Source organism: Scyliorhinus torazame, chromosome 2, assembly GCF_047496885.1.
Source record: "Scyliorhinus torazame isolate Kashiwa2021f chromosome 2, sScyTor2.1, whole genome shotgun sequence".
Taxonomy (NCBI): domain Eukaryota; kingdom Metazoa; phylum Chordata; class Chondrichthyes; order Carcharhiniformes; family Scyliorhinidae; genus Scyliorhinus; species Scyliorhinus torazame.
The window spans coordinates 116,236,768-116,263,716 of record NC_092708.1 but is presented as its reverse complement, the minus strand read 5'-3'; the positions used below and the strand labels follow the sequence as shown (position 1 = coordinate 116,263,716).

The window sequence follows — 26,949 nt, the reverse complement described above, 5'->3', positions numbered from 1 at the left end:
TCACTGGAACACAAAGAGAAACCTTGGGAGGACTGTCATTTTGACCGACTGCACCCTACCTGCTAGTGAGAGTGGCAGCATATCCCACCTTTTAAAATCCTCCTCCATCTGCTCCACCAACCGCGTCAAATTGAGCTTGTGCAGGGCCCCCCAACACCTAGCTACTTGGATCCCTAGGTACCGAAGCTCCTTTCCACCCTCTTCAGCGGTAGCTCATCTATCCCCCTTCCCTGGTCCCCTGAATGCACCCCAAAGAGCTCACTCTTCCCCACGTTGAGTTTATACCCTGAAAAGTCCCCAAACTTCCTTAGGATCCGCATGACCTCCGCCATCCCCTCCACTGGATCTGCCACATACAGCAACAGGTCGTCAGCATACAACGACACCCGGTGTTCCTCTCCCCCCCGGACCAGTCCCCTCCATTTCCTGGACTCCCTTAGTGCCACGGCCAGAGGCTCAATTGCCAGTGCAATCAACAAGGGGGACAGGGGGCACCCCTGCCTCGTCCCCCGGTACAGCCGTAAGTACTCCGACCTCCGTCGATTCGTAGCCACACTCGCCACCGGGGCTCTATATAGCAGCCTGACCCAGCTGATGAACCTCTCCCCGAACCCAAACCTCCGCAACACTCCCCAAAGATACTCCCACTCCACCCGGTCAAAGGCCTTCTCCGCATCCATAGCTGCTACTACCTCCGCTTCCCCCTCCACCGGGGGCATCATAATCACATTGTGGAGCCTCCGCACATTTGTATTTAATTACCTACCCTTCATAAATCCCGTCTGGTCCTCATGAATCACCTCCGGGACACAGTCCTCAATTCTCGAAGCCAGCACCTTTGCCAGCAACTTAGCATCAACATTGAGGAGCGAGATCAGTCTATACGACCCACATTGAAGTGGATCCTTGTCCCGCTTCAGGATCAAAGTAATCAGCGCCCTAGACATTGTCGGGGGCAAGGTCCCCCCCTCCATCGCCTTGTTGAAAGTCCACACTAGCAACAGGCCCAGCAGGTCCACGTATTCCTGTAGAATTCAACCGGGAACCCATCCGGCCCCGGGGCCTTCCCCACCTGCATGCTCCCCAATCCTTTAACCAGCTCCTCCAGCCCAATCGGCGCCCCCAAACCAGCCACCTCCTCCTCGGGAACCTCAGCTGATCTAAGAATCGTCGCATCCCCTCCTTCCCCGCTGGGGGCTCAGACCTGTACAGATCCCCATAGAAGTCCCTAAATACCTTGTTTATTCCCACCGCACACCGCACCGTATTCCCCCCTCTATCCTTAACTCTACTAATCTCCCTCGCTGCCTCCCTCTTACGAAGCTGGTGTGCCAGCATCCAACTCGCCTTCTCCCCATACTCGTACGTCGCCCCCTGCGCTTTCCTCCACTGTGCCTCTGCTTTCCCTGTGGTCAACAGGTCGAACTCCGCCTGGAGGTTCCGTCGCTCCCTGAGTAGCCCCTCCTCGGGGGCCACTACAAACCTCCTGTCCACCCTTAAAATCTCCCCAACCTCTCCCTCTCCTTCCCCTCTCTCTTCTCCCTGTGGGCCCTAATGGAGATGAGCTCTCCCCTGACCACCGCATTCAGCGCCCCCCAGACTACCCCCACCTGCACCTCCCCGTTGTAGCTGGCCTCCAAATATCTTTCAATTCACCCCCGCACCTTCCCGCAGACCTCCTCATCCGCCAATGGTCCCACATCAAGGCGCCACACCGGGCGCTGGTCCCCCCCCCCCTTCCCATTATCAAGCTTCCTACCTCCAGATCCGGAATACGACCCAGCATGCGTTTCATAAATCCGGCATCATCCCAATTCAGTGCCTATACGTTCACCAGTACCACCCGCATCCCCTGCAACCTACCATTCACCATCACATATCGACCTCTATTATCCACTACAATATTCATTGCCTCAAACGACACCCGCTTCCCCACCAGTATTGCAACCCCTCTGTTCTTCGCATCCAGCCCTGAATGGAAGACCTGCCCTACCCATCCCTTTCTCAGCCTAACCTGATCTGCCACCTTCAAATGTGTCTCCTGGAGCAAACCACGTCTGCCTTCAGTCCCTTTAAGTGCGCGAACACCCGGGCCCTCTTGACCGGCCCGTTCAGGCCCCTCACATTCCAAGTTATCAGCCGGATTGGGGGGGCTACTTGGCCCCCTACCCCCTCCTTGCCGACTAGCCATCTCCTTTTCTAGGCCAGCCACGTGCCCGCACCTCCCGCACCCTCCAGTCCCCCAGGCGGCGGACCCCCGCCCCGACTACCTCTCCTACTTCCAGCTCCCCTTTGGCCAATGCAGCAGTAACCCTGTTCCCCCCCCCCCCTCCCCCCGCTAGATCCACATCTAGCCATTTGGCTCCCCCCATGACACTCCCATAAGTCAGCTGACTCCTGCTGACCCCGGCCTCTCCTGCCATTCCATCGATCCCCCAGTGTGAGAATCCCCCCTCCCCTTGGCAGTCAGTGTGCGCTCCTCTCCAGCACCGCCCTTCCCCCCCTGGCCCCACCCCCATCCTTCCCTAATGCGGGAAAAAGACCCGTGCTTTCCTGAGCCCGCCCCGCCCCCTCTGGCGCAGCTCTTTTTTTCTTCCTCCGTGGGGGCCTGCGCCTCCAACACCGACGTCCACACTCTCCCACAGCCCCCACATCAAATCCATTCACTCATCCCCACCCAGCACTCAAACCAAAAGAACATTCACCAAACGTAATAAACACAGTGAACACAGCAAACATCCCCCCACGACTAACCCTCAATTTGAGTGCAACTTTTTAATCTGTATAAAGTTCCATGCCTCATCGGGCGTTTCAAAATAGTGGTGCCGATCTTGGAACGTGACCCACAATCGCGCTGGCTGCAGCATACCGAACTTCACCCCCTTCCGATGGAGCACCGCCTTAGCCCGATTGAAACCAGCTCTCTTCTTAGCCACCTCCGCACTCCAGTCCTGGTAAATTCGGCTCTCTGTGTTCTCCCACCTGCTGCTCCGCTCTTTTTTGGCCCATCTCAGGACGCACTCTCTGTCCATAAAGTGGTGGAACCTCACCACTGCAGCCCTTGGTGGCTCGTTGCCTTTGGGTCTCCTTGCCAGGACCCGATGAGCCACATCCAGCTCCAGGGGCCTCGGGAAAGCTCCTGCACCCATCAGCGAATTGAGCATCGTGCTCATATATGCCCCGGCATCGGGCCCCTCCACTCCTTCAGGGAGACCCAGAATCCGAAGATTCTTCCTCCTCGACCTATTCTCCAGGTCCTCGAATTTTTCCGCCCACCTCTTGTGCAGCGCCTCGTGCGCCTCCACCTTCACCGCCAGGCCCAAGATTTCATCCTCGTTCTCCGAGGCTTTTTGCCGCACCTCCCGGATCGCCGCCTCTTGGGCCTTCTGGGTCTCCACAAGCTTCTCAATCGCCATTGGCGCCAGCATTTCTGTCTTCAGCTCCTCAAAGCAGCGTTGAAGAAACTCCTGCTGCTCCTACGACCACTGCGCCCATGCTGCTTGGTCTCCACCCGTCGCCATCTTGCTTTTCCTCACTCGCACTTTTCACTGCCCCAAGATCACTTTTTTCACCGCTCCACTCCTGGTCCAAACCATATAATGTCGGGGGGACCGTGCTGTCACCTTCCCACACTGGAAGCCGTCGAACAATTGCGGTTGGGGCCCCTCTGGAGAGCCCAAAAGTCCGTTCCCGGGAGCTGCCGAACGTGCGACCTCCCTAGGCATAGCCGCAACCGGAAGTTCGCTGGAGTCCATTATCAAGGATTTCATAGCACAGCATTTGAAAAGCAGTGGTGTAATCAGACAAAGTCAGCATGGATTTCCGAAAGGAAAATCATGCTTGGCATATCTACTGGAATTCTTTGAAGATGTAACTAATAGAGTTTACCAGGGAGAACCGTGGATGTGGTTTATTTAGATTTTCAGAAGGCTTTCAACAAGGTCTCACATAGCAGATTAATATGTAAAGTTACAGCACATGGGATTATGGGTAGTGCTTTGAGATGGATAGAAGGCTGGTTAGTAGACAGGAAGCAAAAAGTTGTCAGGCAGTGACTAGTGGGGTACCACAGGGATTTGTGCTCGGAACCCAACTCTTCACATTATATATTAATGATTTGGATGAGGGAACTAAATGTATTATCTTCAAATTTGCAAGTGATACAAAGTTGGGTGGGAAGGTGAACTGTGAGGAGGATACGGAGATGCTTCAGCGGGATGTGGGCACATGCACGGCAGATGCAGTATATTGTGGATAAATTTTTTTTAAAAATTTCGAGTGCCCAATTATTTTCTTCCAATTAAGGAGCAATTTAGTATGACCAATCCACCTACCCTGCACATCTTTGGGTTGTGGGAGTGAGACCCACGCAGACACAGGGAGAACTTGCAAATCCACAGAGACAGTGACCCGGGGCCAGGATCAAACCCGGGTCCTCGACTACGTGGGGAAGTAAATTTACTGCGTTGAAGTAAATACGCCACCATATTTACTAACCACTGCGCCACTGTGCCGCCCCTAATGTGGATAAACGTGAGGTTGTCCGCCTCGGTAGCCAAAACAGCAAGGCAGATTATTATTTTAATAGGTGGATACTCAGCGAGACCTTAATGTCCTCGTGGACCAGTCACTGAAAATAAGCGTCCAGGTACAGCAAGCAGTAAAGAATGCAAATGGTATGTTGGCCTTAATAGCGAGAGGATTTGAGTATAGGAATAGAGATGTTTTACTGCAATTGTATAGGGCCACACCTGGAGTATAGTGTGCAGTTTTAGTATCCTTATCTGAGGAAGGGTGTTCTTGCTATGGAGCGAGTGCAACCAAGGTTTACCAGGCTGATTCCTGGGATAACAGGACTGTCATATGAGGGGAGACTAAATCGGTGAGAATTATATTCACTGGAGTTTAGAAAAGTGAGAGGATATCTAATAGAAACGTACAAAATTTTAACATGATTAGACAGAGTAGATTCAGAAAGAATGTTCCCGATGGTGGGGGAGTCCAGAACGCGGGGAGAATAGTTTGAAGATAAGGGGTAAACCTTTTAGGACTGAGGCGAGAAGCAATTTCTTCACCCAAAGAGTGGTGAATCTGTGGAATTTACGACCACAGAAAGTAGTTAAGACTAAACATTGTGTAATTTCAGAAGGAATTAGATATAGCCGTAAGGAATCAAGGGATATGGAGGGAAGGCGAGATCAGGGTATTGAACTTGATCATGATGAATGGCGGAGCAGGCTTGAAGGGCCTCCTGCTTCTATTTTCTATGTTTCAATGAAAGGCCAATGAAACGAAGGCTTGAAAATTGGGCGTATAAATCGGCGTATTTACTTCAACGCAAGAAGTCTTGTGAATAAGGCAGATTAGCTGAGGGAACTGATAAACACTTGAAAAGATGATTTTACTGTTACTGAAGTGCTGCTTAAAGAAGGTCATGAGTGGCAGCTCAACATTCCGGATGGTAGGGTTTTCAGATGGGATATAGAGGGGGACGGAAATGGAGGAGTTATCACAGTATTGGTTAAAGAAGCAATCACATCTATAAGGTGGATTGATATGCTAAAAGTGTATCGAATGAGACCATTTGGCTCAATATAAGAGCAAAATAGGGGCAATCACACTGTTGGAGTGTAGGATAGATGCCCAAACAGTAAGAGGGAGAGAAAGGAACAATATGAAATGCAGTGCTATGAGAAGTGTAGAAACATAAGAAGTGTAGGGCATTAATAGTATTTCAGCTACAATAATTTCAACTGGGATTAGTTTAGTGTAAAAGGTACCGAATGCAAAATTCTTAATGTATTCAGGAGAACCTTTTTAGTCAGTCTCCAGTATGTTCAACAAGAGGAGGGGTAGTTCTGGACTTAGTTTTAGGAGATTAATCTGGGTAGGTGGAAGGGATATAATTGGAAGAGCGTTTTAGTGATGGTGATCATAATTCAGTTAGGTTTAGAGTAGTTGTAGAATAGGATAAAGGTGAGCTAATAATTAAAAATTTATTTAAATTGGGGAAAGGCCAATTTCACTGAGCTGTGATGAGATTTGGCAAAAGTGAACTGGATAGAGCTACTTGGAGGCAAATCAGTGTCCGAGCAATGCTACACCTTAAAGGGGAAGATAGAGAGTTCAGAACAGATGTATTCCCAGAAAGAAAAGGATGCGGTTCCAAAATCTAAATCTCCCCTGAATATCAAATGGCATATAATGTAGCACAAGACAACGATAGAAAGCTTATGTCAGATGCCAAAAGCTCAATATTGCAGAAAGCCTGGAGGAGTATAGAAAGTGCAGGATGACATTAAATAGAAAATTCGGAAAGCAAAGAGGGTGCATGAAAAATAAAATCAAGAAAACTCAACAAAGTTATAGAAAGGCACAAATTAATCAAGGATAATCAGCATGAATTTGTTAAAAGGCTGGTCATGTCTGACTAATATTGATTTTTTTTTTGACAAGAGGTAACAAAGAGGGTTGATGAGGGAACACATTTGATGAAGCCTGCATGAATTTAAGCAAGGCTATTGACAATGTCCTATAAGACAGACTAGTGGGAAAATTAAAAGCTTAAGGAATCCAAGGGAAAGTGCTAAATTGCTTCAAAACTGTTTCAGTGGCAGGGGCAAAGGATTAACGTCGATGGGTGTTCTTGTGACTGGATGGCTGCTTCCATTGAAGTTGCGCAGGGCTCGGTATTGGCCCCTGCTGTTTGTGATATTTATCAATGATTTAGACTTAAATGTAGGGGCACGATTAAAAAGTTTGTAAAAATTGGCCGTGTGGTTGATAGTGAAGAAGAAAGCTGTAGCCGGAGGAAGGTATCATTGGACTGGTCATGTGGACAGAAAAATGGCATATGGAATTCAACACGGTGAAGTTTGAGGTTATGCACTTCGAAAATATAAATAAAGCACAGGAATGCAGAATAAATGGTAGGGTTCTGAGAAGTGTAGAAGGACAGTGGCGTACATGTCCACAGACCCCTGAAGGTAGAAGGATAGATAGATAGGTGATCAAGAAGGCACACAGGATATTTTCCTTCTTTGACCAGGCCGAGCTTGATAGCGTCAGGAGGTTTGTCTAGAACTGTATCAAACATTAGTTGGACTATAATAAGAGTATTGTGTGCAGCTCTGGTCAGCGAATTACAGGAAGGATGTGATTGCACCAGAGAGAGTGGAGAGAAGATTTGAAAATGTTTCCTGGAATGGAGGATTTTAGGCATGGGGAAAGATTGGATAGGCCAAGATTGTTTTCTTTGGAACTAAGAAGGCCGAGGAGATATTCAATTGCAGTGTACAAAAGTATTCGGGGCCTTGATATTGTGGGTAGGAAGGACCTATTTCTGTTACCAGAGCCGTCAATAACCAGGGGAAGTAGATTCAAAGTAATTAGTAGTAGGATAAGAGTGGAATTGAGGAATATTGTTTTCACCCAGAAGGCATTACCTGAAAGGGTGGTAGGGCAGAAACCCTCATTTATTTAGAAAAAACTTGGATACCCAATTGAGGTGGCATATGGTGAATAGTGATGAGGAAAACTTTAAATTACAGGGCAATATAAATGAGCAGGTCAGATGGGCAGAACAGTGGCAAATGGAATTTAACCCTGAAAAGTGTGATGTGATGCATTTTGGGAGGACTAAGCAAACAAAGGAATACACAATGAATGGTAGGAGGCTAGGACATACAGCGGACCAGCAAAATCTTGAGGTGCATGTCCACAGGTAGATAACACGGTGAATTCCGTTCCATCATAACCTACGGGCTGTTACATTCTATACCTCAGCTAATAAAGGCAAGTATCCTTCTTTAGGCCACAGCGAGATGATTGTATGCAGTCCTGGTCACCACACAATAGGAAGGATATGATTTTACTAGAAAGGGTGCAGAGAAGATTCACCAGGATATTGCCTGGGCTGGAGTGTTTCAGCTATGGCGAGAAGCTGGATAGGCTGTGGTTGGTCTCCTTAGAACAGAGAAGGCTGGGTGGTGGAGGGGGAGAACCAGACTGAAGTGTACAAAGTTATGATAGATAGGAAAAACTTAGTCTTCCCTTAGTAGAGGGATCAATAACTAGGGGGCATAGATTTAAGGTAATTGGCAAGACGTTTAGAGGGGATTTGAGGAAAATCATTTTCTCCCAGAAGGTGGTGGGAATTTGTAACTCACTTCCTGAAAGGGTGGTAGAGGCAGGTACCCTCACAATATTTAAGAAATATTTAGATGAGCACTTGAAATGCCATAGCACACAAGGCTAAGGACTACGTGCTGGAAAATGGGATTAGAATAAATAGGTACTTGATGGCTGGTACAACACGATGGGCTGAATGGCCTCTTTCTCTACTGTATGACTATGATTCTATCCCACTGGGCCAAGATCTGGAATGTCGGATTAGATTTTTTTGCAGTTGGCATGGAATGACCTCCTCCTGTGCTGTAAATCTTTGTGTTTCTATCCAGCAGTCCCTGGGAAAACTCTATCTGTATGCTTTGGGTATAATATGTCAGCTGTGAATGGAGCTGAAGCACTGCAATTATTAATGAAGAGCCCCACTTTTGGCTTATAATGGAAAGAAGATAACTGATGAAAGAACTGTTGATAGTTGGACCTAGGACACCACCCTGATTTCCCGGGGCTGAGATGATTTGTCTCCACAACCACAACTATCTTCCTTTGTGCTGGGTATGATTCCAGCCACTGGAGAGTTTTGACCTGATTCCCTTTGATTTCAGCCTTCTGTTAGGTGCCACACTAGGTCCTATGCTGCCTTGATGTTAAGGGCAGTTACTCTACCTTCACCATAGGAATTCAGCTCCTTTGTTCATGTTTTGAGCAAGACAGCGATGAGGTTTGGAGCTGGGCGGAACCCAGCTAAGCATTGGTGATCACATCGACGAGTTGAAAGCTATTTCACTGCTAGTGCTTCTTGCTGTGCTATGGGTGTTTGCGGTGAGGAGTCTTGGTGGCTGTGGTGTTGCGTGTTTGAGGAGCCCTTTGCTGGCATATTGTGGTCTCTTAATTTTGCTGACGAAGAGCTGGTTGGTGCTGAAGTCCATAGATCAGGCATTTTGCTGACCTGTGGATAGCTGTGCTGAGATTGGGTTGTGTGTGAATGTTGCAGTAATTTATAGCCTTGTTTCCTTAGAGTTGGTAATACGGAAGAGATGGGGAATGGGCCTTTTGGACTGAGGTTTACTTTTTTTGTGGGATATTTGATGTTTTTGTCAAACTATGGGTTCGATTCTCCCAAAGAATTTTTAATTCATTTGTGACGGGTGTTTCAGGAAGTTTCATGCCCACTCTGCTGGCAAGTTCCCCACCGCTATTCGCTATTTAATGTCACTTAGTCACTTTTTTGAGCCCTAGTGAGTTTATCACCTGTTTAGCCCAGACTTAAGGCTGGATTCTTTTGCCATGTAATTCACGCGGATCATGTAAAGGTACATTGACCTCAGGCGGGAATTTCTGGTCGCCGGGCAGACGTGGCTGGAGAATCCCACCCTTAGAATTTGTTTTAGCACTGGGGAGCTAACTCAGTGATTGGGCTGCAATTTTGATAGGTGCTCCAATCTCTAAATGAGCTTGTTGGTCCCCCACAACCCCCATCCATGGGCAATGTCACCCCTCACACATGTGCATTATCCCACACACCCCCAGTGAGGACAAAATGCTATGGGGTCCATAGGGGTCCCCCCTCATCAGGCCCCCCAAAACCCACTTGCAGGTCCCTCCCCTTCCAGGACCCCCACCAGTCACCCTGCCCCAACCTCCCAGAGGCCCTACTTGGATTTGTAGCTATCCGGAAGCTCCACTGGAATCCTTTACAGGAAGGCACGGTCGCACATGGTTAGCACTGTTGCTTCACAGCGCCAGGGTGCCAGGTTCAATTCCCGGCTTGGATCACTGTCTTGTGGAATCTGCACGCTCTCCCTGTGTCTGCGTGGGTTTCCTCCGGGTGCTCCGGATTCCTCCCACAAGTCCCGAAAGACATGCTGTTAGGTGCATTGGACATTCTGAATTCTCCCTCTGTGTACCCGAACAGGCGCCATAGTGTGGCGTCTAGGGGCTTTTCACAGTAACTTCATTGCAGTGTTGATGTAAGCCTTCTTGTGACAATAAAGATTATTATTACTTACCTGCCCTGCGCACCCCAAACCTTCAAACCCTCCCTCCACCCTCCTTTCATGGACATGGCCCCCCTTGGGCCGGGACCAATGCACTGCCACCCTGGCATTCGGGCAGTTCTCCTCCCAGCTTGGCAGTGCCACCCGGGCACCTTGACAGTGCCATGATGGCGGTGCCAAAGTGTCAGTTGGGCAGTGTCAAGGTGTTCGTGTTCCAGGGGAGGGCCAGGGGACCACCCTGTACTGACCCTGACCACCCAGGCGTCTCCGGTGGCCTGGGAAACCCCTTTGGTGCCATTCTGCTTGATCCACGTTTGTGTGGGCCAGTGCTGAACTCGCCTCACTGGGGAGGCCAGTGGATCCCGGGTAAGTTCACTGAAGTCGGTTTAAAACCACGTGCCGTTTGGTCCCTTCCCTTGTGGCGGATCCTGACTGATCCGGGACTTGGGGGATCCCGCGGGGCGTGGAGGCTGCCAGGGAGCCCGCGAGAGGCCTCTCCCAGCATTTACCGGCCACACTGAGCATGAGCGCAACGCAGCCGGTGGATCGCGCCCTCTGATGGTTTGCTGTTAACATCTGTGAGAAAGTGGGAGTCAAAACTGGGGCCTGATGTTTTCTTTTTATAATGTGGAGATGCCGGCGTTGGACTGGGGTGAGCAGAGTAAGAAGTCTTACACCACCAGGTTAAAGTCCCAACAGGTTTGTTTTGAATCACTAACTTTCGGAGCACAGCTCCTTCCTCAGGTGAAGGAGTCTGAGGAAGGAGCAGTGCTCCGAAAGCTAGTGATTCGAAACAAACCTGTTGGACTTTAATCTGGTGTTGTAAGACTTCTTACTGTTTTCTTTTTAGGCATTTGTTGGATACATGACTTAGGTGACACCTTTTCAAGTTTATTCTCTTCTTTCTCTCCAGACCTTCTTCGGTTCACCCTTCCTTTTGTGACACCAATATTCCTATCTCAAACCGTGATAACTCTTTTTTTCCTTTTGCTGCCATAATCTTTTCTTTCCTTCACCAGACCTTTTTGTTTTTACTAACGTTTCAATTTTTCTCTGCTGTCCATGCTTTGTTTCTGGAGATATATCCCTGCCACTTTACATTTGGTTCATTTAGTTTACCTTTTTTATTTTCTCATCTACCTCCTTTTGTTTTCAGGATTTGACTTCATGGTCTGACTGAGGGGTCACATTCTGTGAAATCAAGGGGCGGGATTCTCCAATAATGGGGCTACGTCTCCACGCCCGCGTAGAAATGTGCGTGAATCACTCTGGACTTACCGGGAGAAAGTCCAGGGTGATCCTCCAATTTGTGGGGGGCTAGCAGGGCCCCAGAGTAGTCCTCGCAGCTGCCGATACGGGGCCCTGCACTTCCGGTCGGGGAGTCCGCGCATGTACACAGCGGCGCGACATGGTGGATAGGGCCCCCCCCCCATATCGCGCGCACCCGCGAATCGGTGGCCCCGATTGGTAGCCTGGCCATCCTGGAGGCCACCCCCGGTGAATGATCCACCCGCCCCCCACCAGGGCAGCCGCGGACTGAGTCCGTAGCCACCACACCGAGTTCTTGACGGGTGGAACCATGAGAGAACCACGCCCTTGGGAACTCGGCCAGCTGCACTTGGAGAATCGCCGCGGGGGCCTCTTTCAATGGCTCCCGACCGGCGTTGTGTCAACCGCTCGCGCCCGATTGGAAGCGATTCTCTGGGGACTGAAGAATCGCAGGAGCGGCGTCGGACCTGATCTCGGTTTTGACGCCCATTCTTCTCTCCCACGCCAATCGCAATTTCGGCGGCTAGGAGAATCCCGCCCAAGGTTTTTGTGAGAAATCACAGCCGTTAGATTGTTGAGGGATCCGGGCTACTGGAGGTGGTGGGATCTAGCTGCTCCCCAAAATTAAAATCGTTCAAACACATGGCACTCTGAAGAAAAATGTGAAATCAGTGCTGCAGAGTTTTTTCAGCAGGTTGGGTGGGGCCAGGCACTGGAGGCTGAAGATAGTTGCTTTGGGCTTTCCTAAAGCCTCTACCAGCTACTCTCAATTTGCATTAGCTTTTATGGTGGATTCACCAGAAAAAATAAGTTTGGGAGCCCGTTAAAAATCACCAGTATATTGATTGTGATGTCACTGGAAGTCTCTATGATACTTTTGTTCAATAATTTTGTTCATTATCCAAATGCTTATTAATATTTTTTTTGTCATGCATATACATTATTTCTGGATAAGAGTTAAATAATTTGCTGTTTCCAATTTTTAATCAGTATGGGTACAATAAGAAGATGATTTAACATTGACCTATGAAAACAATATTTTAGTGTTTGACGCTGTTATTTAATTAGGACATTTCTAGTTAAAAGTAACTGTTTTGACCTTCAAAATATTTTGCATTAATTTGCCGCAGGACATAGTTGCTCTTTACCTCAGTTTTAAAATTATTTGAAGTACACTTTAATTGCGGAGAAAAACATCCAGGGTGACTCCAACATTCAGGGTTGTTTCAAAATGATTTTTTTCATGTTAATCTCTTTTGCAAAAACAACATTAGTATGTTATAGAGGACTCCAATAAAAGTATTACCTGTAATACATTTCTTGCAGCACGAATGTGAGCATTTTACCCTTGTGAATATGAGACATAAATATAATTTGACATTCTCACACTTTTTTACCTTGTTAAACAAAAATGTGAATTTGTCATTCTTGCAGTCATTTCCTAGTTGGTTGTATAGGGTTTTTGGATTCTACGTTGCTGAATTGTTTATTCCAGATCTTCTAGAAAGGTATAATGGTAACTTAATCCCTCTCTTCTTGGGATTCACTTCACTTCTTCACTCGACTCTTTCCTTCAATTATTGACTGCCGCTTTGTCCTGTTTTGAGATGCACAAGAAGTTATCCCGATGCCTTTCTTTCTTGGCACTTGAGCCTGTAATTCTTGCACCCATGTTAACTGAGACATGGAGAAATCAATGTGACAAGACAAGTAAACTAAATCTTCCTCTTGGTATTATAAATAACTACAACTTTCAATCTTTAGTCAAGTATAAAATTAATTCAGGGGTAATGATTTTGAGGCTGATCTACTTCTTGGACTCTCTTCATCAGACTAATTTTGGATTTTCATGTTTGGGGATGATGCTCACTCCTGCAAACTGTTGTCTATTTAATGGCAGGCACTCTGGAATTAGATTTAAGATACAGTAGCAGCATGCCAAATATGGAGTATTGGGATTCCATTATTGCCCATTGATTTTTGGGTTGCATAATTTGGGATTGTGCAGCATTGAATCTCTGCTTTTTGCTGCATTTTGGTTATCGATGAAATTCGACATGGCTTTCATTTGCTCCTGGTGCAAGTTAGCATTTGCATGATCATGGCCTGTTTTGGAGTACCCCGTGTCTTATTTTTTTCTCTTTGGTAAGATGGGTCTTGTTTATCTCTCCCATCTGTTTTGGAAGCGGGGGGGTGGAACAACCGGGCAGGCAGCAAAGAAAATAATTTGGTCAGCAGGTTATCTTACCATGTGTGAAGATTGAAGACCATAATTGAGTCTCCAAATTAAGCTTGCCTGACAGAACATCAATATCAGAAAATCAATAGATTTTGTTTTGTTTGCAAGTTTTTTTGTGTTGTAGTTAACAAGTAAATCACAGTTAGTATAACAAGTTGTATTATATGGATTTCACATTCACATTGACATTGTACTACATTGAGAGTTTCATAGTCCAGTTGCAAAAGTAGAGTCTAATGCATCTGCTGCCAGGCTCATTTCATACTTGGGACTTGAAGTGATGGTCCAGCCTAATTTCAACTTTAGCTGGAAGGAAGAATTACTTGCAGTACCTCTTAATTACCAATTTTTAAAAATAACTGAAAAGAATGAATAATGAAATTATTTCAAAAACAATCAACCATCAAACATCAAATCTTTCAACACATGTAGAAAATATATGCAATTTGTTATCTTTGATTGACAGTTGAGTGTTTTCAGTTCTGATAAGTTTTCAAAATATGCAGTTTGTCCCAATATCTTCATTGTAACATTAAGTTATGAAATTGTGTTTCCCGTTAGTTTGAAGCATCATGGTTTCTAAATGTAATAACACTCCCAAAATTCACACTTACAAACTTTTAAATCGCAGAGGATGGTCTTCATAATGTTTTCAATTAACTGTAACATTGTTCTGTAAATATTGATTTTCAGGTTGCCTTGGAACTTCATTGGTCTTAATAAACCATTTTCTTTTCCATACAGCATCATGCACACTGACATTAATAAGATACAAAATATTATCCCTCATTTGTATCCCCATAGTGAATTGAATCATGTTACTTGACTCTTAACTGTTTTGCCATGGGTCTGAAATCTCCAGTTCTTGCTCCATCACTGGTAGTTTTCGGAAGTTCAGTGAACATAGCAAACTGCCCGAAGAATGGAAAATTCTCTTGTCGCATAGAAGCTCTTATCAGCACCAAACAGACAGCGACCTACGCAGTAAAAATTATCAATGTTAAATTGCATTATTCTGAGCAGCAGAGGGAATTAAGAGTGAATTTGAGACCTTGGTGGATTAAACTAATGACTTGGGGATAATGTTCTACAATATTTTGGATTTTGAAACCTTTACACAGAAAAAACAATATTATTGGAAAAAATGCTTCTACATTTTATACTACTATACATTTTATAATTATAAAGTAAAGAAATATTAAAGCACTTCCAGTCAGTTCTTTTGTTTGAACCTTTGCACAAAAATCCAAATGGCACCAAATGAAGTTCGCTGTTTGCAGTTTCATTCATAAATGAGTGTGTGTGTATACCTTTTTAATTGTAAAGTGAAGAGTATAAAGACAGTGACATAATTTCAATTTATTATTATTTCAAAATTGTAATTGTATTTTAATTTGAACAGGCTGAATTTGGAGCTTGAATTGGTTCATCGAGGAGGAAACTTGTGTTTAGGAGGAGCAAGTGCAACGACAAAAAGATCTTGTTTAAGTAAGTGCACACATCAAATATTTGTGTCAATTTTTAATTAAATGCCAGTTACTCACCTATAACTAAGAGTGCTTATCGAGTGGTGCATGGGATAAGATGATTTCTCATAATTTTGTTCCTAAGTCAGTCTTGCCAGTTTCAGGGTTGAGAAGTTTCCACTTTTTGGCAGAATTCCAACTTTTTAATTATGGAATCCCACCCCATAAAATGTTTTTCTAACCGCATAAAAATAAATTTGAGCCAAAAATGTTAATATTTAGAATCAATCATTGCAGGTGCCTTTCGAAGTGTTGCTGTGAGAATGGTACAGACTTATATTTGTGTCTTGACCAAAGGTCTTTTGTCAGTTTATACCTCACCTGTGTCCAGAGAGTTGCAAATAAAGTATGTGAAGAAAAGCAAATCCATAAATATTTTGATGAAATACCTTCAGCTATGTGCTACTGAAGAAATTCAAAAAATAAATATGGTTATTAAACAAGGAATTGATTTTTATTGGGCAAGTTTAGTTTAGATGTAAAGTGGCCTCTGCAATATGTGCACATATTACAGAGACCACTTTAAAAGCCATTTGCACAAAACTGGCTTTATTCTTAAAAGTCAGCCACAAATAACATATTGGAAGCAAGAAACTATTAGGATTGGGTTGCAGCCAGTGTTAAATTATATAAATGTCAGTTTTTTAATCTTTATATGTAATTATGTCATTTTTCAGTTTGAAGTGATCTAGAGCATTTGCGTTTCACTACAAATCATAAAAAGTGCTCTAATTTTCTTGTCCCTCATGCTGCAGTGACTTTGCTACTTCCATAATGTGTACATGATTCCTTGTCACAAAAACATTTTCAAACTTTTTTATCTTCACCCACTCTCATCCCTGCAGTTTAGAATTAGTTTCTCTCTCACCTTAAGTAGCAGGAATCTAATCTGACGTTTTATCATGCATGCGATTTGAGGATAAGCTTTCACACAAACTTGCCAGCCTACAAAACATACAAAAATCGAGAAACAGTTTCAGTCAAGCTGACAGGTCAAAAGAAAAACATACAACTGGAATAAAACATATAACCATAGCTTCTGCTTAAAGAACACTGTATGCCAGGATTTCTGTTGATGTTTTATGATCAAATTCTGCACTTCAGTTCATTTTTCGGTGAAAATAGATATTCTTATATGAATCTTGTTCAGAAACAAGGTGCAAAGTTCTTGAAGATAGAACAAATATTCTTTGGGTGCACATTACATGAGGAAAATTCTTCTTGCAAATTGGCATTTGAAGCGGGTCTTCCAGATATAACAAGAATGTTCTGAACCTTTTGAAATCACTGTGCTTAGTGTGCTATTCATGTCTCTGCAAAACCATTAAGTCAAGTTAATAATCTTGGGCAAGCTTCACCATCAAATGAATAAGGATATATTTGCATGCACACTTACTAGGTTCTGCAAAGTCCTATTCAGTAAGCTTTTTCAGCTTCTTTAACAATTTTTTTTAACAAGTCATAGGGATGTCAGAAGTGATAGGAACATAGGACTTAGGAGCTTGAATAGGAGCCTGCTCTGCTATTCAATAAGATATTGGTTGATCTGGTTATGGTCTTAACTCTATTTTGCTGTCTTCCCCCCATAACTTTTGTCTCCCTTGTCCATTAAAAATAAGTGTAACTCTGCCTTTAATTAGTTCAATAACCAAACATCACCGCTTTCTGGGGAAAAGAATTCCACATACTTACGACCTTTGAAGGAAAAAATGTCTCCTTATCTTTATCTTAAACATTAGACCTTTTCTTAAATTGTGTCCCCTAGTTCTAGTCTCTCCCATAAGTGGGAACCTACACCTCGTATCTACACTACCAAATCCCCTTATATGTTTCAGTAAGATCACCTCTCATTCTTCTAAACTCCAATGTGTACAGGCCCATCCTGATAGGTGCTTTACAGGCATATTTCCTGAAATGAGGTCTGACTATTGATATTTTATTGACTGGTGATAAGAGTTGTGTGCTTCAGATTAGTAAATACAGACTAGCCAGTAAATCTAGCTGATCTTCAAGGCGTAACTTTAGAGAGAATCAAGTGGCTGGAATATCAGGTACATGCAGTGACCCATGAATTATATGTGCATTGTACTTGCATAAGTTGCATTTTATTTAATTTTACGTGGCTTTAAAAAAAAAATATCATTTAATAGTGTAATGTTATCAACCTGTCTCTCTGTACCAACCATATGTAAAACTGTTTTCCTCCAAGAATAACATTCAAGGACCAATTCATCAGAATTTCTAGGCTTTCAGCTATTGGGAGTTGCACAGTGCCTGAGATCAAACCCAACACATACTGGAATTATTTCGACCTCAGGAACAAATCTATGTAAGAACAAAGAAAGTCATTCATTTCTAAAGTACTGGGCTCTGCAGTGTCCAGCTAAACCTTAGAACAGTTGAATGAAAGGGATCCTGTGAAATAAGCCCAGCCCCTCGACCTGGGGCAGTTCCCTACCCAAGGCAATAAAACTGCCCTGAAGGAATGTCTTCAAATTACCTGGAATGGACAGGCTGTAATTTGACATTGAAGGCAGTTCAGAAAATACGTTCTAAGTTGATTTGCAGATTTAAGGAGCTATCTTATGAGGAACGGTTGGGCCTATGTTCATTGGTATTTAGAAGAATGAGAGGTGATCTTATTAAAACATATATGATTCTGAGGAGGCTTGACAGGGTAGATGCTGATACATGTTGCCCCTCATGGGGGAATCTACAACCTGGAGGCACAGTTTCAAAATATAGGTTCTCTCGTTTAAAACTGAGATGAGGGGAAATTTCTTCACTGAGAGACGTTAGTCTTTGAAATTCTCTACTCCAGAGAGCAATGGAGGCTGGGTCATTGGAAAATGCCCAAGGGAGTTCATGGTTATGAGGGGCTGGCAGGAAGGAGTTCAGGTTGCAATCAGATCAGCCATGATTGTATTCCTAGAATCATAGAATTTACAATGCAGAAGGCGGTCATTCGGCCCATCGAGTCTCCACCAGCCCTTGGAAAGAAAACCCCACACCTCCACCCTATCCCTGTAACCCCACCGAACCTTTTTGGACACGAAGGGCAATTTAGCATGGCCAATCCACCTAATGTACATCTTTGGACTGTGGGAGGAAACCTGAGCACCCGATGGAAACCCACGCAGACAGCGGAGAACATGCAGACTCCACACAGATAGTGACCCAATCCGGGAATCGAACCTGAGACCCAGGAGCTGTGAAGCAACAGCTTGAGGACCATATCCCTGTTCCAAGTTAACAGAGCAGAATAAACTGAGTTTGCACTGCAAGGAAAGTAACACATGCTTATTACTACCCACTGGGGAAGGGGCAGAAGCTGAGCCCAGGTATAAAGGCATGAGTTGTAAGTTTATGTGTCACTGTGCCCAAGTGCTAAAATCAGTTTTGTTATTCCTTGATGTGAGCAAAAGCAACAGTGGCAAATTTGATTGTCCACTCCAAAATTGCGTGGTTGGCAACTATGTTCTGCCAAGTCAAATACATTAGATAAATCCCAATCAACTGAAGACAAAATGACCAGAAGAAACAACATGGACAGATAACATTCAGAAAGGCATCTTTCCCTTAAATCATTTTTGCCAATGGATCATTGTTAGAAAGGTAACACTGGGAGAAAATGTCCTGCCTAGTTAACCAGGGAATAGAAAAAGGTCAACTGTCAAGAATCATGCAACACAGAAGGAGGACATTCAATCTCTCGTGTGATTGTATCAACTCTTTGAAGGAGCTGTCCAATTAATCTCACGCATCACCTTTCTGTTGCTCTATTTATTTGTCTCGGTGAACCACAAGCCTTTCCCTTATATCGATCAAATGACCACACAACCAGTTAGTTAGTTCAAAAGATGGTTTATTTATATGCCACACTACCAGAAGGATGTGGAGGCTTTAGAGAGGGTGCAGAAGAGATTTACCAGAATGTTGCCTGGTATGGAGGGCATTAGCTATGAGGAGCGGTTGAATAAACTCGGTTTGTTATCACTGGAACGAAGGAGGTTGAGGGGAGACCTGATAGAGGTATACAAAATTATGAGGGACATAGACAGAGTGGATAGTCAGAGGCTTTTCCCCAGGGTAGAGTGGTCAATTACTAGGGGGCATAGGTTTAAGGTGAGAGGGGCAAGGTTTAGAGTAGATGTACGAGGCAAGTTTTTTACGCAGAGGGTAGTGGGTGCCTGGAACTCGCTACCGGAGGAGGTGGTGGAAGCAGGGACGATAGTGACATTTAAGGGGCATCTTGACAAATACATGAATAGGATGGGAATAGAGGGATACGGACCCAGGAAATGTGGAAGATTGTAGTTTAGTCGGGCAGCATGGTCGGCACGGGCTTGGAGGGCCGAAGGGCCTGTTCCTGTGCTGTACATTTCTTTGTTCTTTGTTTGTTGTACACAAGAGTTATCTCAACATGCAAACACAATATCTACTATGAGTTAAACTACACCTATCAGCTACAATAACCTCTACTTAACTTCAGGGCGACAGGCACTGTGCAAATGGATAAAGGCCTTTATCTGGATTTCACTTGGCTGGTTCGAAGAAAGTGGCTCTGTCTCTGCTTGGCTCATCTGTCAGGTAGCGATCGCTGGTCTTCAGGTTAGCTGGCTGTTCCTGCTGCAATTGGGTTAGGCACAGGCCGGATCCAAGAGAGACAGAGCACATGGCTGCGCTCTCTTTTATCTCCCCCTGGGATTTTGTGCTCTTTGGGGCGGTCCTTAACCTTGGACCCAATAGTTCGACAGGGCTCTGATCACTCTCTTCGATTTCGGCCAATAAAGGGGCGGGTGCCTTGGTAGCTGGGCAGGTCCTTAGCGGTCATTGACCTTGGCAGTTATGCTTTCTGAGCAAGGGAGTGGCACCGATCAGTCTGTGGCTGTACCAGTTGCTTGATTGGAATTCTATTGTCCTGGGAAAATGGGCCATTGAAATGTAAACGAGCGGGGGTTTCGGTCAGGTCTGGTTACCTGTGTTTTAGATACACATAAGCTGTGTATCTGTCTGAGTTCTGGTTTGGTCATAATTCCCATGGTCCTTTGCAGGTGGCCATTTTAGATGGCTACATTTCACAGTAACTTCATTGCAGTGTTAGTGTAAGCTTACTTGTGACAATAATGAAGATTATTATTATTTACGTGGAGATGCCGGCATTGGACTGGGGCGGGCACAGTAAGAAGTTTTACAACACCAGGTTAAAGTCCAACGTTAACCTGGTGTTGTAGGATTATTATTATCCTCACAGCCCTGCGTATTAGTCCTCTTCAAGTATATGTCCAATTGCTTTTTAAAATGTATTAGTCCAGTCCCCTTTCAGATAGTGCATTTCAAATCTCACCAACCTCTGCAAAAATACATTTCTCTGCCCCTCTGGTGCTGTTGCCAATTATTTATTAAATCTGTGACTTTGGGTTATTGACCCATTTCCCAGATGAAATAGTTTCTCTAGATTATCTAAAAATAACTCCTATTTTTAAATACATCCACTCGATCTCCCCTTGGCCTTCTCTGTCAAAGGTGAAGAATCCCAACTTCTCCAATGTCTCCACATAACCGAAATTCATCATCCTTTGTATCATCCTGAGAAACCACCTCAGTAACAGCCCTAGGACCTTGATTTCCTTCCGAAAGTGTGCTGCCCAGAATTGCATGTAATACTCCACCTGAAACTAAATTGGTCATGGGTTAAAGGTAAAGCACAACTTCCTTGTTCTTGTACTTGGTGTCCGTATTTATAAAGCTGAAAACCTTTATGTTTTCATAATTCTGTAACAATTCGTCACACTACCTTCAAGGATTTGTGAATGTGTACCCTCAAGTACCATTACTCTTGCACATCCCTCGAAATAATATAATTTAAATTATACTACCGTTCCATGTTGTTTCTCCCAAAGTGCATTCAGTATACTTTTGTGTGTCTGCCCATTTCACCAGTCTTTCTATTATAAAGTCTGCTGTTCCCTGTTTACTTCATTGCCAAATATTTGTATCATCCACAAAGTTTGAAATTGTATCGCCGATACCAAAATCTTCGCCTACTAATATTTTTCTGTATCCTTTGTAAGACCTTCTTATAATCTTGTATTAATTTCCCCTTCCATTCTATATATTCTCAGCAGGTCAGATAGCATTGGTGGAGAGAAACAGTTAACAACCCAGATTTTTAATTTTAATTTAATAATATTTACTGTCACAAGTAGGCTTACATTAACACTGCAATGAAGTTACTGTGGAAAGTCCCTTGTTGTCACATTCCAAAGCCTGTTCGGGTACACAGAGGGAGAATTCAGAATGTCCAAATTACCTAACAGCACATCTTTTGGGACTTGTGGGAGGAAACCGGCGCAGCCGGCGGAAACCCACGCAGGCAGAGGGAGAACGTGCAGACTCCGCACAGACAGTGACCCAAGCTGGGAATCAAACCTGGGACCCTGGTGCTGTGAAGCAACAGTGCTAACCACTGTGCTACCGTGCCGCCCAGTCCTGAGGTGAGTGCTCAGTCGACTTGCCCTACCAACCTCAGGAAAAAGTGCTTTGAATAACAGGATCTTTGTTGTGGGGTGGGGAGGTGGCCTGTGCTGGGGTTGGTCCTTCCGCCATCTGAAACAGTTAAGAGGCAGCCGTAGGAGCTGCCGAGTGCTGAGACAGAAGGGTTAAAAGGCCCGCCCCAGTGTTCTGACACTTTGTCCCAGTCGTGTGTTTGAATATTAGGCCCTCACCGCCTCCACCCATGCACACAGCCACCCCACCATGGCCACTCATAAGCCTCAATGTCAACGTCTTTCCCCCCACCAATCGCCATGCCCATATTAGCACCTATGCCAAATTAGTGCCAACTCATGCAAACACTCCTACCCCCACTCACTGTTATTTGCCCTTGCACCCTCCGTGCCAACTTACCCAGTATCGACCATGAGCTGAGATCAGAAATTATGCTGAGATGAAATAAAATAAAGCTCTCCGTATTGCAGACTTCACTGCATATTTAAAAAAACCCGAATTGATAAAAGCCCATTCAGTATATTGTAATCCTCCAGGATACTTAATCGCTTATAAATTGACAGTAAATCCATTAATACCCTCTTGGAGCTCTCCGTGAAACTGAGAACTCTCGGACTACCCTACTGTGACATGATAGGTTCTGAAAACTGTCAACAATGGTAACACTATAATGAAAGCCCTTAGGGTTATGACAACGAAACACGACTAGACAGCTGGTTTGTGATGCAGAACAAGGTCAGCAGCGAGAGTTCAATTTCTGTACCAGCTTACCCGAACAGGCGGCAGAATGTGGTGAGTAGGGGCTTTTCGCAGTAACTTCATACTTGTAACAACAAAAGATTATTATTATTATTGCAACAGCCATCGCTGGTATTTTTTCAGCTCCAAGACACTGCAGACTGATTTTGTTCTCAACATTTAAAGGGCAGGGGATTGAAGTAACTTGACAGGCTGACAGTTCCACAGACCATATCTGTCTTTTACGAGCATTCATATCTACTCTTTATAAATTATAAGCCATATTCTGTAGAAAGGGGCTGGTTTAGCACAGTGGGCTAAACAGCAGGCTTGTAATGCAGAACAATGCCAGCAGCGCGGGTTCAATTCCCATACCATCCTCCCCGAACAGGCGCCAGAATGTGGCGACTAGGGGCTTTTCACAGTAATTTCATTGAAGCTTACTTGTGACAATAAGCGATTACTATTATTATTAAATGGACCTCACTCCAGTGGCGTCTGTTTGAACTGTGCACTAGATTCAGTTTTCCCACATGTCTGAATCATATGTTGCTCCCTTCCCCTACCAGAGAAAATAGGACTTGTTGAAATGGGTGAGGGACTCCATCCGGTGTCATTTTGGATAAGGCAGACTTCACAATATGGTCTAGTGTTTCATGTTGAGATTACCTGTTATCAGACGCTGAGTATTTCCAGAATTTTCTGTTTTTTTCAGCTTCCCAGCATCTGCAGAATTTTGTTTTTGCATTACTCTATAAAGTCTGCTGGTTTTCTACTGTATTCTATGCCTTACCTTTGACATAAGTCTTCTTTTCTGTTTTAAGCTCACCTATATTTCCTTTGTCATCCAGAGATCCCTAGCTATAATGTCTCATCTTTCCTTCTTTTGTGAATATGCTTGGTTTGTAACCAAAGTATCTCTGCCTTGAAGTTCTACTATTGCTCGTTAAGCTCTTTTTTTGGGTAGTCTTGGTTTCCAGACCCTCTGTATCATACCTTTCTTACATCGCTAAAATTCATTGCCCAGATGTTCTTGCGTACGGCCTACTTCATTCCTGAGAATTCAATCCAACATGGCTTCCTTCCTTGTTAGGCTAAAAATATTGATTATAAAAGGACCCCTATACACATTTTAGGAGTTCTTCACCTTCATTGCACTTTACTCTCTTGTTTCCCCCATCCGTCTTGGGGTAATTGAAGTCTCCTAATTTTACTGCTCCACTATTTTTATATTTCCATAAAATGTTCCTACAAATTTGCTTCCCTGTCATAATTACTTAGGCTTAGTTCTTCTAGTCCCATGCTGGACAATAGGCAGCAAGACTCAGCCACCGGCCCTGGACCATTGCAGCCCTTTCGCTCCAGCCCAGATGGTGTCCCACTCCTGAAGGTACTCCTTAAATGCACTCCACCAGGTCTTCCTTGACCAGCGCTGTTGTTGTCTTCCATTTGAAGATCCATAATAAACACCTGCCGGAGTGTTTTCTGAGATGAAGTGTTGAGCTGGCTTCCACGTGGGATCCTTCTCTTAATGACAGCTCAGCTAACACACAGACTCATCGAGACAGCAACTCTGGTAAAGACGTTGTTTACTTGCCAACGTACAGATTGGGACAGATTGACTCTACCTTACATTGCTTTAGATTCAACAATTATTCAATTTCGAAAAATCAGCAGCCCTGCCTCAGCTGCAGATTACATACATTGGCTAATAAAATCGCTTTTGGGCAACCAGCTCATGCACCTGCGGGGCCTCACTAACTCATGATCGTCCGATGTTTCCCAGATTCTTCTTATCCATTGTCCTTGATGCTTTGTATGAATAGTCATCTTTATCTTACTTCTGTCTCTGAACAGTACTACAGTACCATTGTCTAATCAACCAATGCTGTTTGGAGCTGAGGATAAGGAAAATTCCTGCTGAGCTGAACAGCCTGTACTTCCTAGGAATGTGTTCAAGTCTGGTTGGTTGATGTTCCATCATGCTTAGTGTGCAATTCACTATCCTCGGTGCCCATACCCAGAAGTGTGTTGCCTATTACTCGGGTTTATGTTTGTTTGCAATTGATCCTGTTGGTCTTGCTTATAGAGCAATCCCAAGTATAAAGGTGTATGTTGGGTTTTGTACTACTTTTGTCTTACTTACCTTACCCCCTTTCAACACCCAACAATGTAACAGCTGTTTTTCTTTTCCTTAGCTCTTCCCAAATAGGTTCTGTCTTTGAAACCTCCAGTAGATCGTCTGTCTGTAGAACTGTGATATTGTCCTTGATCAATACTGTCGTCCCCACTTTCGCAGTACATCGTTCCTCTGTAGAACTGCGATATATCCTTGTTCAGTAGTCTCATCTGCACTCTCGCAGGACATCACCTCTCTAGAACTGTGATATATAGCCTTTCTCAATACTGTTCTCATCTATTTTTTTTCTTTCCCTATCTCTCCTGAATACTTCCTATGTTGCTATTGAGCAATGTTTCCTGAAGTTGCACAAGAGCCTGGAAAGTATTGCACAGGCCTTATTCTATGAACAATACTGCATATGTGTGGCTGTACAAAATAATTTAAAGGGACCATGCATTTAAAAATTGACTGCACAGAGAAACTAAATTTTAAAAGGAACATTACTCCTGCGTCGTGAAAGAACTGAGTTGCAAGATTTGATTTAGACTGTCTAGCAGCCATGATTAGTTTATCGATGTACTCTTATTCTTTCCACCGGCATTGTGTGAGGTTATTCAGATTGATATTATTTACAGCTCTACCGTCTTTAATTATTGTCACTCAGCTCTTTAAATCTGTAATTATCACCCCTCCTTAAAAAAAACCCTTGGCCTTCCAGTCCTTGCAAACTCTGCCCCTATCTCCAACCTCTCCTTCCTCCCATGCGTCCTTGAATATGTAGCATCCTTCCAAATGTGTGCCCATTTTCCCAGGAACACTGTTTGAATTCTTCCAATCAGCTTTCCATCCAATTTAGTACCAAATCGGCTATTGAAGTCCGGAATTACATCATATGCGATTGCGACAAAGGTGAGCTATCCCATCTCAAATTTCTTGACCTTTCTACAACTTTTGACTCGGTTGACCACAACATCCACCTCAAATGCCTATTTTCATCCAGCTGGGTGGGATTGTTCTTGACTGTTTACTCGCTTATCTATCCCATTAGAGTATCACTTTCACTGGATTCTCTTCTTGCCTCCACACTGTTACTTCTGGTGTTGCCCAAGTATCTGTCATTGGGACCCTCTTATTTTTCATCTACATGCCTCCCCACAGTGACATCATCCAAAAGTTATTGCATGTATGCTGATAACACCCAGTTATACCTCACAATTAGCTCTTTGGACTCCTTCACTGTTGCTAAATTATCAGATTGGTTATCTCACATCCCAATTAAATATTGGGAAGCCTGAAAATATTGTTTTGGGTCCCTGCTTCAAATTCTATTCTCTAGCTGCCAACTGCATCCATTTCCTTAGCAACTGCCTGGAACAAAACCAGTCTGTTAGCAATCTTGGTGCCATATTTAACCTTGAGATGAACTTCTGGCCACATATCTGCGCCAACACTAAGGCCACCTAGCTCCTTCATAATATCATCTGTCTTCAATTCTGTCCCAGCTCATTTGCTGTTGAACCCGTCTAGAATTGACTATTCGAGCACACATCCAGTGCTGGCCTCCCACATTCTACACATTGTAAACTTGAAGTCATCCAAAACCTGGCTGCCCATGTCCTAACTTGTGCCAAGTCCCAATTCTTTATCACTCCTTTGCTCGCTGACCTACATTAGTTCCCAGTTAAACAAGCCCTCCATTTACGCTCAAATAAAGTAACTTGGCTAAAATACAGAAGAAAATAAGTAAAACTGTTGCAATGAAGTAAAGGTAATTTCTTCATTTTTTGCAGAGTAATGAGTAACACATAAGGTCCTAAAAGACACATTGCGCATTTTCTGGATGTATATTTATCTGGTTTGCATAAATATTACATAAATATCATCTTTGTTATTGTCCTCATCAGTCAGGTTGATATATCACAATTGGCACCGTAACAAAATTCCATTAATCTTTACTTGGCTGGTTGATTGATGGGTTCTTGAAATTGGTGTCTATTCTGTGATTAAGTGTAGCAGTCCACATTGTACTTGTAACGTTGTAAAGTTTGTTGATCAGATACTGCAGAAAAAAGAAAGCTATGTCCCAGGTGAGTCATTACGGGAACAAGCATCAAGAGAGGAGATGGGAATAAATGGGTCAAGTGCTGTTTTAGTAGATTTCGTTCTGAAGAAGCGATGCTCTTGGGGACTGGAAATTAGCAATGATTGATGTACCTGACTGCGGTGGTGACAGAGCTAGTCTGACAGGGATGGTTGGTTGGTGGACCTACTATTAATGCAGTTATCAGAAAACTGGACTTTCTTATAATAGCAGTCAGTACTTGACTTGTGCGCATTCATGTTTGCTGAATGTGACCATTCATTTTGGTTTAAACATCATCTGTTGCCAGTGAAAGATATCAAATAATTTTACAGTAATAG

The 26,949-nt window shown here is 44.1% G+C and overlaps 1 protein-coding gene and 1 long non-coding RNA gene across 7 annotated transcripts in view; one reads left to right on the top strand and one right to left on the bottom strand.

Moving 5' to 3' along the window:
* ubr3 (ubiquitin protein ligase E3 component n-recognin 3) overlaps window positions 1-26,949 on the top strand; it is a 606,570-nt gene that overhangs the window by 357,590 nt on the left and 222,031 nt on the right. For all 5 annotated transcript variants that reach the window (XM_072475854.1, XM_072475858.1, XM_072475857.1 and 2 more), the window contains one exon: window positions 15,035-15,120. In XM_072475854.1, coding sequence (XP_072331955.1) covers window positions 15,035-15,120 — 86 coding nt within the window. The remainder of the gene's footprint in view (window positions 1-15,034; window positions 15,121-26,949) is intronic.
* LOC140390904 (uncharacterized) lies at window positions 12,651-22,224 on the bottom strand. Of its 2 annotated transcripts, none has more exons than XR_011934955.1 (4): window positions 22,068-22,224; window positions 16,027-16,103; window positions 14,460-14,609; window positions 12,651-12,990 (listed from the first exon to the last, which is right to left on the bottom strand). It is a non-coding gene; the product is annotated as an uncharacterized lncRNA (long non-coding RNA). The 2 variants fall into 2 exon arrangements; XR_011934951.1 differs by having other exon boundaries at window positions 14,467-14,609.